Raw genomic sequence first — 13551 nt, 5'->3', positions numbered from 1 at the left:
CTTGCAGAGGTCGATATTCATTCAAATGAAATCAGTCAGATTGTTCTCCCACACATCTGGCATTGGTTATCCTCTCATACCATCAACCCTGGGTTAGGTGAACCTCAAACGGGAATGCTTTGAAACCCAAACATCACACGCCTCACAAAAAGTGATACATACTTTATATCGCGTGAGCTCCTCTCAAAAGAAAAAATGTCCTTTAAAAGCAAGAGAAAAAGCATGTTGGCCCTCTGGTGTCTATGTTGATCCTCGCGGTTCTAAGTAATGATAGAACCAGCTGTGTGGGACAGCAGCAGGCGCTGCAGCCCTTTGAGTCCTCAAGAGTTCTTTACCCGTTTCCAATACAACCTCTGAGTGCACTGACAGGTCTGTGTCCCACCAGCACTGGATTATTATGCATTCAGGGGAAATTAGGAGCATGTGTTTGTGTGAGGAGGGTGTGTTCTAGGGGAGGAGATTTAGGACATAATTATTTGGAATGCCCCCCTTCACCACACATTCTTTACCTCAAAAAGAAAAATAATGAAAATGGAAGTAAAGGAACATTCTAGGATATTGGATCTGCGACAAGTGATTTTCCCCCCAACACCAACTAACATAAATAGAGCAGCAAAAACTTTACATGGGTCCTTTAATGGATCCGTTTTATTGTAAAATCACAGCAAATTAGTTTTATATCAACAAAACAATGACAAAAAAGGAAATGTCAGGATACAATTCAATGATTTGTTGGAATGTCATTATCTAATACCCTCCATAAATAGGCCTAACTACATTACTGGTTACAAACTAATTAATGAGAGCGCAGATTATGTTTTACCAGTTCAGTTGCAAATTACACCTATTGAGAGAAATCTTCATGGTCAAACAAAAACATTAAGGATAAGGACCTCATGGTTAAGCGAGGCACTGCAGCATCACTAATTCTATTCTTGAAGTAATACATATGCGTTTGTTTACCCTACAAACAAGTGACCCCCCCAAAAATACCTGACAACATGTCAAGTAAAACCTGTTATTTCACACAAAGGCAATTTTCCATGGAGTGGAATAAGTTGAAATTCTGAACATTCAATGTATATTTGTTACAATTATTTTAACAGAGAACTATTGTTTCAATATCACACACAAGGAATCAATGCAAATGTTTATCGTGGAAGATCTAAAGGCTCATTATATTCCTTCACTCAAGAACAGCATATGAAATATGACATCTGTATATACAGTATGTGTATTGTTTTTAGTTGTCAATGGTGTGAGAGAAATATTGGACCAATTAAACATTATGATTGATTCAGCTTCTTCAGTAAACTAAGAAATAAGTTAAGAAAAATATTTAAAAATGTCTGATGGATGGTAAAATCAAATACACAATCCTTTTGTGCAATTGAATGGTGAAGGAATAAGCTAAAACATTCCAGCCACCATTGGAATGGACCCTGATTAGCCTAACTATGCTGCATTCCTGATAAGCTGTACTGAATTCCAACAGCTTATGATTCCGTCTTGTAATAGCATTTTGTTTACCAGAGCCAACTGTCCAGGTGTTGGAGACAATAACAGGACTGCTGGAGGATAGATGACAGCTCTCTGTAACTCTGCTCTCTCCAACCAGGAAGCAGTCGCTCATTGTTAAGGGCCTGTAGCCTGGGGGTCCCCTCTCTTAGAACCTGGTACAGACAGGGCCATCTGCTCTGTATCCTAAGCCTGGTTCGACGGTCTAAAGTAATGCCGCGGACAATCTTTTTGGCCCTTAGCTCCCGTAATGCTGGCAGATTAAGACTGGAGAAGACCAGACCACGACTAGGCGATACATCCAGGAACTCTAGAGACATGGACTCCAGCGTGTAAGATATGCCAAGGTTTCGGAGTGGCACCAGGATATGCAATGTCAAGGACTTAAGGTTGGGCAGTGACTTGGTCAGGGTCTGCAAAGTGCTTGGGCTTACTCCTTTGAAGACCCAAAAGTACTTGAGTTCAAGGACACGGAGGTGCTGGAAATGAGTAAGGAGTGACACTGATGTCTCAGACCAGTCAAAGTGCAGGCGCATCTTGGTGATCCGAGGGCAGCTGTGGGAAAGTTTTCCCAGTAACACCTGAAAGTTAGTGACCTGGTCCATCTTGATCTTGGTAATGCTGTCATGGTGGGAATTGGAACCAACCCGCAGGTCCAGTGGTTCCAGTAGTGTGAATGTCCAGTTCAGGTCCAGATGACTGAGATCCCTGCAGTGGACATTTTCCAGGAGGTCGGAGAGAAGCTCCCCCCATTTGTTGCACTGGTCCCCCAGGTCAAAGCTGGCTTTTAGGGTGAGCAGGCTTGCCCCACGGGATATAAGGTGGTGGGTGTAGTGCTGAACCCATGCTTTCCAACGCTCAAACTCTCGGTTGGACACCAGCAGTCCTTCCTGTCCAAGGTGGATCACCCCACGGCGAGAAAAGTCTGCCACTCTCCAAAGCTTCCCTGATCGCACAAGGCAACTCCAACTGGAGCATACAAGTGCAGAATTGCACTTGTCAACCTCACTCAGGAAGGAAAGCACATGCAGCTGGCATTCCACCGGCAGAAGATTGAAAGGAAATAAGTCATCCCCTGCTTTTGCCATTCTTCTTCTACTGACAGGGACAAGAAGCTTCTTCCTTGGGGACATGGTGTTCATTGGTGGAGGACAAAATCCCCACCAGGATAAGTCTGATTTAATTATGCCATATACATTCTGGTCCAGTTCTTCCCAAGTCTGAGAAAGATAATCAAGTGTTTGTCAGTAATCATCTAACGTTATAGTATACTATATAAATTATATTCTTAACCAAACAATTTAACCAATGCATACATGTCTGGTTACTGGTATCATATGTTATATTATGTTAATTGCATAACACGCATATTCCACAGAATGTGTAACGACACAGAGCGTTTGCTAAATATTTGCTGGCTAGGTAGCTAACCTGTAGCAAGAGAGCTTGTAGACAGACAGACAAATGACACCAACATCGTAAATGTTGTGCTTGTCATCGATGTGGCAACGAAATAATGGAACAAATATGTTTCGTTTTTCAATCTGCTCTAAATCTAAAGTTAAATACCAACTGGTGTGTTGTGCTAGCTAGCGTTATAGTTAGTTATACATTTCACGTACCTTGTGATGATTGTATGCAACAAAAGGAAGAGAAGTAGCTATTTGCTAGCAACCGTGGTCATTTTTTCTTGTCGATAATTATGTTTAATTACATAGGTTACGGAGAATAAATGTCTATAAGAACAATTTATGTAAAGAAAGTATTGGTTAGCCAGCTAGCTTACAAGGTTAACAGCTGAGTTGTTGTTGGAAATGTCGTCATCAAACCGCGCGTCAAGGTTCTTAAATGTTCATGGGTTTCAAGTTTGAGTAAGCAATGCGCAGGCTAATGTTATTTACATTTATAGGGCATTTGTAAAGCGCCAGGTACTGTGATGGTTTTTGTCTACAACAATGAAGTTAGCTAATACAACAGTTATTAAACTACATGCAGTCCTTGGTTTATCTAACAAACTGCCGTAAAATCAAACAATGTATATGTGTATATGTCCAGACAAGCCCCCCCCCCCAATCTTCGCCTGGCCGCCATCTTCAATTTTAAATGTTTGTTTTCTCTGACGTTTAAACTAATGGTATTTCTATTTGTTCAGATCTCGGATTGCAGGATGAATCATGTAATAGTACAAACGCTTGAATAACAAAGTGAGTATTTTAGACAGTTTGTCTTATCAGCGACACTTTTTTTTACTGATATTTCATGGACTTTTTTTGTGGAACAATGTTAGCTTACTAACGTTAGCAAGATAGCTAGCAATTGTTGTTGTGATGTTTTGCTGTAGCATTCGCTTGTTATTATTTAGCTAGCTAAGTGAGAAGAACACACTTTCAAAAGCAGAGCAAGTAACGTTAGTACAAATGGCATGTAGTCCTAACTTCTGGCTATTTAATTAGATGTGAAGCCTCTGCTAGGTAACCAGAAAACGCAGACCTCATGAGTCATGGGGGTGTTGGCATGCTAGCCTAACGTTAGTTACCCATTTATAATCTTTCAGGCATTAGTTAATTGATTATTGTGCCACATTACACTGGCTAGCACGACCCTATTTCTGCAGGTGCATTGCTTGTTTTGCCTTTCGAGAAAGACTAAATTAATAACCACGATGAAATGCAATGCTATGGAAACTCAAAGTTGACAAGCAACCACAAGATGGCATCATTTGATAAGCCATGAATTAGCTCGCTACAATCCGTTCAGGATCTCTGTTAGTTTTGTGGTGCCCCACTTTCTGCTTAATTTATTTGCTTACAGTGCCAACAAGTGCATTGCCTACAAGTCTTTACTCTCAAACCTGTTTGTTTCTTTGTTTAGGTCCAGAATGCATAGTGCTAAATTATTGTCTATATCAACAGAAGATTAAACCACGCTAGCCTCCCCTCATCCTCACTCTGCAGATCTTCAAGCACAGATTAGAGTATATGCGCCTGACTCTGGCGTAATGAAGTAGATGGGGGAATCAAAGAACATGGTGTTGAATGGCAGGCGGCATGGCAGCAGATTCTCCAGTGATCTATCCATAACCTCGGCCAGGTCGCTGCGACAGAGCAAGGGCTCCTTTAGAAGCAGGAGATGTAGTCGACGTAAGTGCTTTCCTTTGGCAATGCTCACCACACAATTACAGAACCATAAATGACCCCTTTCAGCTTCATAAATAAATTACACTGCAGTTTTTCCTGATTTTTAAATGGTTTAATTGTTCAAGTTTTTTGTCTTTCCTCATCTCCTCCCTCTCTCACCTCAGGTGTCAGCAGTTCTGCCCTAGAGGCAGAGAGACGTCATACCCCATCATCTGGTATGACTGCAAAAGAGCTCTGTGAGAATGATGACTTGACTACAAGCCTTATTCTGGACCCCTACCTCGGCTTCCAGACCCATAAGATGAATCGGAGGTTTGTTTCTTTCTGGCTCACAATTGTACACATTTGTCATATAATGACTTGGGCATAAGTAAGCAGCCAAAGTTACGAAATTGACTGTCTATGGTGTACTTTTAGGTTTCGACCTGTCAAGGACCGACATAGACAGTTGAAGGAGGTGCTAGAGTGCTTTAAAAAACATGACAACCTTGAGAAGGCCTTCCTTGCCTTGACTGCAGGGGACTGGTCAAGACACCACTTTCCGCACAAGACGAAGGCACAGGGCAAACTCTTCAAAGAGCATGTAAGTTATCTAGAAATATCCATTGTTGAGCAAAAAGCATGAACCATCAAAACGAAACTGTTAACACTATTTTTTTTGTGTTTTGGCAGGTTTTTGTTTACCTACGAATGTTTGCAACGAACAGTGGGTTTGAAATACTTCCTTGCAATCGTTATTCCTCTGAGCAGAATGGAGCCAAAATTGTAGCAACAAAAGACTGGTAAGTATCCAAATTAAATTGTAGTAGTCTGCATTTAGTTATAACAAAATGTTGCACTAAGTAATATAGTCATTTTTACAAACTCAAATGTTCCTTATTCGCATTATCCCAAGGAAAACCAACGATAAGATAGAATACCTGGTGGGCTGCATCGCTGAGCTATCGCAGAATGAGGAAAGTGTGTTACTGCGACATGGAGAAAATGACTTCAGTGTGATGTACTCCACCCGCAAGAACTGTGCTCAACTGTGGCTGGGACCTGCAGCCTTCATCAACCATGGTATGCATACCCATGCACTTGACACCAACTGTATCTGCCTCATTCAACACACATATACTATAATTAAAATACCAGTATTAAGAGACTAAACAAATGTTTTCTTGTTTTTCAGATTGCAGGCCAAATTGCAAGGTAAGTAATAATTATGCCTGCAAATCAAAGGTAATATGTAAAAAGGAAGTGAATTGTGGAAATAAATAACACCTTTTTCTGTATATGTTGTTACAGTTTGTTTCCACTGGGCGAGATACAGCTTGTGTCAAGGTTCTTGGGGATATTGAACCCGGAGAAGAGATCTCCTGTTATTATGGAGATGGCTTCTTTGGGGAAAATAATGAACTATGTGAATGTTACACATGTGAAAGGTATCATTCATTTCTTGCTTAAATATCAAACTTGTCGTTACTTTATATGTAGAATAATGAGTCATACATTGACTAGGATTTTGAGATTTCACATCTTTATAATTTCTACTCCCTCCAGACGAGGTGCTGGTGCTTTCAAATCGAAGACTGGACAGCCTACACCCACTCCAATTATCAACAGCATGTATGGCCTGAGAGAGACAGACAAACGTCTCAATCGGCTGAAGAAACTAGAAGACAGCAAATGCTCTGGCAGTCAGTTGGAAGGCTCTAATATGGATCCAGACTCTCAGGAAAATCATGACACACATCCATGTAAGTGCACCTTTGAGGTTGAGCAGGGATTGACATTAATGGTTGCCCTATTTCCTAGACTAGGTCAAGGGAATTGAGCAGTCACACAAGTTGAGCCTGCTCTGAGCCTGCTCTGTGGTTGCCCCATTGGGCAACAACCAAAATACAAATAATTGGTTCCTCCCCATTGTTTAAGTGAAAGACAGACAATTTAGGCATTTATGGGAGCTGGGCAAGTTGTGCTTGCACAGGAAATTCAGTACATTTTATGTGATAACCAACATAAAGAATCTATCTGCATGTAAAAAGCTAGATTACATTTATTTATTTTATTTTTTGTTGTTGAATTTTTCTCCTTTTCTCCCCAATTTCGTGGTATCCAATTGTTTTAGTAGCTATCTTGTCTCATCGCTACAACTCCCGTACGGGCTCGGGAGAGACGAAGTTGAAAGTAATGCGTCCTCCGATACACAACCCAATCAAGCCGCACTGCTTCTTAACACAGCGCGCATGCAACCCGGAAGCCAGCCGCACCAATGTGTCGGAGGAAACAAACATTGTGCACCTGGCGCACTGCGCCCGGCCCGTCACAGGAGTCGCTGGTGCGCGATGAGACAAGGACATCCCTACCGGCCAAGCCGTCCCTAACCCGGACAACGCTAGGCCAATTGTGCGTCGCCCCACAGACCTCCCGGTCGCGGCCAGTCACGACAGAGCCTGGGCGCGAACCCAGAGTCTCTGATGGCACAGTTGGCACTGCAGTACAGTGCCCTTAACCACTGCGCCACCCGGGAGGCCAAGATTACATTTTCGAAATCAAGTTTTTGTCATGTGCATAAGTACAGTGAAATACCTGTCTTGCTTAGTCTTTCCCAACATTGAAGTCAAGTATGACAAAAACAAAATAGAAATAAGAAGAACCTGAGAAAGTAAGTAAGCTATACAGTGTTAGTTCCAGGGTCAGGTAATTTACAATGTGTAGGGATACTGGAGTGGTAGGGTTAGATATGTATAGGGGTAAGGTGACTAGGCATCAGGATATATGATAAGCAGAGTAGCAGCATGTACTGTATGATGATTGTGTTTGAGTGTGTGTGTGTGTGTGAGCAAATGAAGTGTGTTGGTGTGTCAGTTTGAGTATGCATAGAGTCAGTGCAAAAATAAAATAGAAGGGTCAATGCAGATCTTCTGGCAACTAAAAAAATACTCGAGCTACTATTGGTCAATTATAACACGTGACATGCTGTACTTGTATTAAGAACTGTAACATTTTATGGTACATACTAATATTATAATACATTGTAATTTTACGATGATTGTATGTAGGTTGTCCTGTTTCTCAAACATTTGAATGACTGTTCTGACGTTATTTCTTCTTTTCTGTTCACATCTTAGCAGTAGGGAGGACAGCCCGCTCTAGTGTGACAAGGCTCAGTGACTCACAAGCTCTAAGCAGGCAAACTCTGTCCAAAATGCCTATCCCTACCTCATCGTTCAATCAAAGACACTCAAAGAACTCCAACGTGCCAAAGAGGCTAAAATCAAAGTCCATAAAGCCTTTGCTCAAGTTAGGGAGAAGGTGTCAGGTAACTGCCCACAAGTGCCCCATTGAGGTGGAAGCTATGGGTTTGTGCCTTAAAGACCCCACAGAATTTGTCAATAACAGGGTCTCACAAAAGAGAGAGATGGATAAGAAAGGGCCCATGCAAGTGGTGGGAACAAGGGGTGATCTTGAGCACTATACTGCGAAGGAAAACCATCAGAAATCAGTGAAAGATGTTAATAGGTGCCCTGATGGTTTAGCATGCACTCACAGAACTCGCAGTTCAACCAGAGCATCAGTTGGCACACAGGAGTCTGACAACATTAAACTTGAACCAAACTTGCCACCCATCCACTGCGGTGTGGTTAGTAAGACCAAGCCTATGGACCTTGGAGATTGTGTCACAGACAGTCACTGGATGAACAGCTCAAGCCTGGATATCAGCTGTCCAAAGACTGAGAACTGTCACAGATATAAGCAAATGATAAAGCAGGAAGAGCACTCTTTCCGACCAGCATCCCTTCTTAAGGAGGAGGTTTCAGACCTGCACCATACAGCCTGCACCACAGACATAGCTGATGGCAGGAAAGAGCTGCAAGGCCTGCCTGATGGTCATGAGCCCTACAACCTGTCTAAGGGAGACAAGCTTCTCCACCTTGGCAAGGGGAAGAAGAAACAGCAGATTACGCGCTATGATTCCCAGCTGATCCTAGCCAACAACAACTCAGGTGTCCCCAAGTTGACCCTGCGGAGACGAAGGGACAGCAGCAGCAGTAGGATTGAGCCTGGTGATGCAGACCCTGTCAAGTCCTCCAGCTCCACAAAGACCAGCATGAAATTTGTTAAGGACCATCATGCAAAGACCAAGAGGAGTTCTTATGCAGCCAGACTGAGTAATGGGACTTTCAGTCCTGTGGACCACATCCGCTCCTCCAAACATGGCCTCAGTCCTGTGGACCACATCCGCTCCTCCAAACATGGCCTCAGTCCTGTGGACCACATCCGCTCCTCCAAACATGGCCTCAGTCCTGTGGACCACATCCGCTCCTCCAAACATGGCCTCAGTCCTGTGGACCACATCCGCTCCTCCAAACATGGCGTCAGTTCTGTGGATCACATCCGCTCCTCCAAACATGGCCTCAGTCCTGTGGACCACATTCGCTCCTCCAAACATGGCCTCAGTCCTGTGGACCACATCCGCTCTTCCAAACATGGCCTCAGTCCTGTGGACCACATCTGCTCCTCCAAACTGCATATTCAGCTGCAGCGTGAGCAGGACAGCAGGAGGCTCAGCCAGTATCACCATGGTACTGGGCCCTTCACGGGTATAGTAGAGAGGGAAGCAGGGGAGGTCTTTGGGCCGACTGTAGCAACATTTGGGATGCATGATGACACAGAGGAAGACTCGTCCTCCTCTGAAGAAGAGGATGAAGACGACGTCTCTGACTCTGACCATGAAGAGTTTGACGATTTCATTCCACTTCCACCAACAAAACGCCTCCGCCTCATTGTTGGTAAAGACTCTATAGATATTGATATTGCATCAAGGAGACGTGAAAATCAGTCACGCACAGTCAATGCATGAGCTTTATGGATCTTTATTTGACTAGTTGATTTAAGTCAACAAAACAAAAAAATCCCATGCTGTTGTAAAATGTTAACTATTTTTGTACATGATGGAACTTGATTTGTTATTCATATAGTAGAATGTGTATATTTTACATAGCATATGTGTAGGCCTTTATTTTTATATCTTCAGCTTTATTTTGTACAATTGTTAATTATATTTAAAGCCTTTTCTTGTTTGTGGGGTAAACATGCTAAATTTTGCTTCACTGACATTCACAAGAATGGAACCTTTTGGGAACACACTTGATGTGCTTTTGTCCGCATGGCAGTGTATACATGCATATAAAATAATGTGTTTTATATATTGTTTTGAGAGTTTGAAAGGAACAGAATTGTTTCTTGCTGGAAGTCTGTGAAAATGTGTTTGACTTCCAGTGATTCCTGGGAGCTGGTCTGTGACATTTTTGCCCCATTTTTAATAATTCCTTCATTAATCAAAATGTCTTGGTGATTATGTATTATGTTAACTTTTCAGTTTGTGAAGAGAGAGATTTTCTTTTTATTCTATTCATTTCACTAAGTCACTCAATTCTCAAACTGTATCACTTCTCAGTCTCCGTTTTAACAATCACAAATTCATTACAACTTACTTTGTCTGGCATTGGTAGTGTAGATATTCAAACATTTTGAAAATCAGATTTTTTTTTCTTTGCTATTTTGTTCACCATTTGTTCATCTGAATGACTTTCTGTCTGCTGTGCGTGAATGATGTGCATGTCTCAACTTCTTAAATTGCTCTATCATTTTTTTTTTATACTAGGTTGATTTTAAAGTCGGTTGTACAACTTTGGTGGACCTGTCACTGTATGCTGTCATTCGTAGGCTACTGTCTGTGGTCTTGATTAAGCTACACTACATGGCCAAAAGTTTGTCGAACATCTCATTCCAAAATCATGGGCATTAATATGGAGTTGGTCCCTCCTTTGCTGCTATAACAGCCTCCACTCTTATGGGAAGGCTTTCCACTAGATGTTGGAACATTACTGTGGGGACTTTCTTTTGGCGTTCCAATTCATCCCAAAGGTGTTCGAAGGGGTTGAGGTCAGGGCTCTGTGCAGGCCAGTCAAATTTTTACACACCGATCTTGACAAACCATTTCTGTATGGACCTTGCTTTGTGCATGGGGGCATTATCGTGTTGAAACAGGAAAATACCTTCCTCAAACTGTTTCCACAAAGATGGAAGCACAGAATCGTCAAGAATGTCATTGTATGCTGTAGCGTTAAGATTTCCCTTCACTGGAACTAAGGGGCCTAGCCTGAATCATGGAAAAACAGCCCCAGATCATTATTCCTCCTCCACCAAACTTTACAGTTGGCACTATGCATTCGAGCAGGTAGCGTTCTCCTGGCATCCGCCAAACCCATGTTCCGTTGGACTGCAGAGAACATGTTTTCGCTGCTCCAGAGTCGAATTGCAGCAAGTTTTACACCTCTCCAGCCGACGCTTGGCGTTGCACCTGGTGATCTTAGGCATGTGTGCGGCTGCTCGGCAATGGAAACCCATTTCATGATGCTCCTGACAAACCGTTATTGTGCTTCCGTTGCTTGCAAAGGCAGTTTGGAACTCAGTAGTCAGTATCTCCTCGGTTGCAAAACTATTTTTATGCGCTTCAGCACTCAGCTGTCCCATTCTGTGAGCTTGTATGGCCTACCACTTTGCAATTGTTGCTCCTAGACATTTCCACTTCACAATAACAGCACTTACAGTTGCCCGGGGAAGCTCTAGCAGGGCAGAAATTTTATTAAATGATTCGTTGGAAAGGTGGCACCCTATGACGGTGCCATGTTGAAAGTCACTGAGCTCTTCAGTACAGGCCATTCTACTGTCAATGTTTGTCTATGGAGATTGCATGGCTATGCTCAATTTTATTCACCTGTCAGCAATGGGTGTGGCTGAAATAGCCAAATCCACTATTTTGAAGGGGTGTCCACATACTTTTGGTCATGTAGTGTACCTTTTTGAGTTGCTTGTATAATGTTGAGAATTACAGTTGAATTTCATATATATGGCTGTGCATTCTATAACTTAATGTATGTAATTCTTAACATTTATCTCCATGTTTAATTGTTTTTCTACCTCAGAAAAAACTGTACTAAACGTGTCCTTATTTCTGGTGAATGTAGTTTATATAATGCAAATCACAAATGCTTGTTTTTATTTTACAGTTTTAAGTACTCAAATTAAAGGTTTCTTCCAAGTGTTTTGTCTTCATGACCTGCTGTGCTAAGCTGCTGTTTATTTGGGACGTTCTCTTTTGTGTTATTTAACTAAGGAAGGAACATTCTGTAACTTTCTAAAAATCTACTTGTATTAATCGCATGCACCGAATGCAACAGGTGTAGACTTAACCGTGAAATGCTTGCTTACTAGCCCATCCCAACAATGCGGCGTTGAAGTTGCAATATGTGCTCTATTTCTATGCTTCCCGTTCTTAAGTTTAGTTTTTGCGTCTTACTTTCATTTTCGTATACCAGCGTCAAACATTTTTGGTTATGGAAAATATATTTCACAGTAGTTTAGATGGTACGTTGATTCTCTACACTATACTTGCTTGTTTTGTCACAACTGAAATTAGGCGAACTATTAGAGTTTTTGCAACCAGACAATGATGGAGTGATTTCTGCATAATATATTTCGTGGTTGTTTAGATGGTACAATATTACATTCATAATAGCTGCCCCCATAAATATCCTATTAATTCACTTATTATAGGTTTTAATCCAAACATTTTATGCAGATGAATGACTAGCTGAGCTGACTAAACTCCACTCCATTGTGAAGGAAGGTTCTGATGCTTTGTGGAATGCAGCTCTGACCACATTGATTCGTCCAAGGTCAATACGCTAACCTTGCACCTATGTTTGTCCATTGGTGAAATCCACACTTTTACAATAAATGTTAATCATATACAATCACAGATTTCTCATTGCAGTTGTTCTAAGATGGCAACTCCGTGCAAATGCACATGTGCCAATTGAATCTTAACAAGGAAATAGTTGGTGGTTGTATTTGATTATGTTAATTGAAAAAGCATGGATTTCAGCACAACTACAGAGGACAGAAGGTACACGGTTAGTGGTTCATAATACATATTTTTAAGTATTGATCATGAAAAACGTCATCACGCACTGATTTTTATCTGCAACAAGTCCATTTCGTGGAAACACCACTGGTAGGAAAATGTGTATATTTTCTTTATGCGTATTCTAGAATATTCACACGAAAAATTTTGCCAATTGGATGAACACCTAGTTTATGGCTGCGCCTGCATTCTTTGATAACTGTATGAGGTGTCTTGAAATAATATGTAGCCTTTTTAGTGAGACATTAAAGACATTAACCATGTTTCCATCCAACCATTTTAAAGATGATGAATGAAAAAAAAGTGTACAACAGGCCTTATGGAAACATCAAATTTGTCCGTAAAATTTCCCAACGTCGACAAAACAAAATGCTCGACAATTTTTCCCATGGATATAAATTATGCGAAAACTTAGGTGGAAAAACTTTTATTTGCAAATATTGATAGAAAACCCATAATGTCGCAGTAAACGCAATGATGTTTTAGCCTACTACGACTTGGAAAAGTATGAAGAGTTCATAGGCATGTGCAATAAATTATTATGAATTTAAATTATTTAATAACTTCAACTTATAGTGGTTAAGTACACAGTGATGAGCTTCATGCAAATTTCCAATAAATATTGAGGGTAGGCGATCATTTGAATGATGCTGGTGACAAGATGATCGGTGCTTGGCTGCCAATTATAGAAAGAAAACAATGCAACAGTAACCCTTTCGTCCCCCACGAATGATGCAGCGCCCCCATGGGGCAATCAATGTAATTTTGTAAATGCCGAATCTCTTTGGCAAGACGCATCATTCACCCAAGTTTTGTCAAAATCGGGCCAGTGCTGTCAGATATTTCGTGTGAAGAACACATTAACGGATGAAAACAGATCCATAGTTCCCTCCCCGATTTCATTGTGGGGGACAATTG

General features: G+C 41.5%; 2 protein-coding genes across 3 annotated transcripts; one reads left to right on the top strand and one right to left on the bottom strand.

The window, feature by feature from the left end:
- Positions 1-617: 617 nt before the first annotated feature.
- Positions 618-3343, bottom strand: LOC139415991 (uncharacterized). Its single transcript, XM_071164221.1, has 2 exons — positions 3141-3343; positions 618-2738 (listed from the first exon to the last, which is right to left on the bottom strand). The coding sequence occupies exon 2, from the start codon at positions 2658-2660 to the stop codon at positions 1527-1529; it is 1134 nt and encodes a 377-aa protein (XP_071020322.1). The 5' UTR covers positions 2661-2738; positions 3141-3343; the 3' UTR covers positions 618-1526.
- A 113-nt stretch (positions 3344-3456) lies between these two features.
- LOC139400530 (histone-lysine N-methyltransferase KMT5B-like) lies at positions 3457-11766 on the top strand. Of its 2 annotated transcripts, none has more exons than XM_071145370.1 (10): positions 3457-3722; positions 4473-4658; positions 4820-4967; positions 5073-5238; positions 5328-5437; positions 5551-5717; positions 5830-5849; positions 5946-6082; positions 6201-6397; positions 7772-11766. In XM_071145370.1, the coding sequence occupies exons 2-10, from the start codon at positions 4526-4528 to the stop codon at positions 9502-9504; spliced, it is 2811 nt and encodes a 936-aa protein (XP_071001471.1). In that variant the 5' UTR covers positions 3457-3722; positions 4473-4525; the 3' UTR covers positions 9505-11766. The 2 variants fall into 2 exon arrangements, with proteins under 2 accessions (XP_071001471.1, XP_071001445.1); XM_071145344.1 differs by having other exon boundaries at positions 3597-3722; positions 4390-4658; positions 7772-11765.
- Positions 11767-13551: the final 1785 nt, after the last annotated feature.

Source organism: Oncorhynchus clarkii, chromosome 1 (assembly GCF_045791955.1).
Source record: "Oncorhynchus clarkii lewisi isolate Uvic-CL-2024 chromosome 1, UVic_Ocla_1.0, whole genome shotgun sequence".
NCBI lineage: Eukaryota > Metazoa > Chordata > Actinopteri > Salmoniformes > Salmonidae > Oncorhynchus > Oncorhynchus clarkii.
The sequence above is the reverse complement of the archived record's forward strand: the minus strand, read 5'-3'. Positions and strand labels throughout refer to the sequence as shown.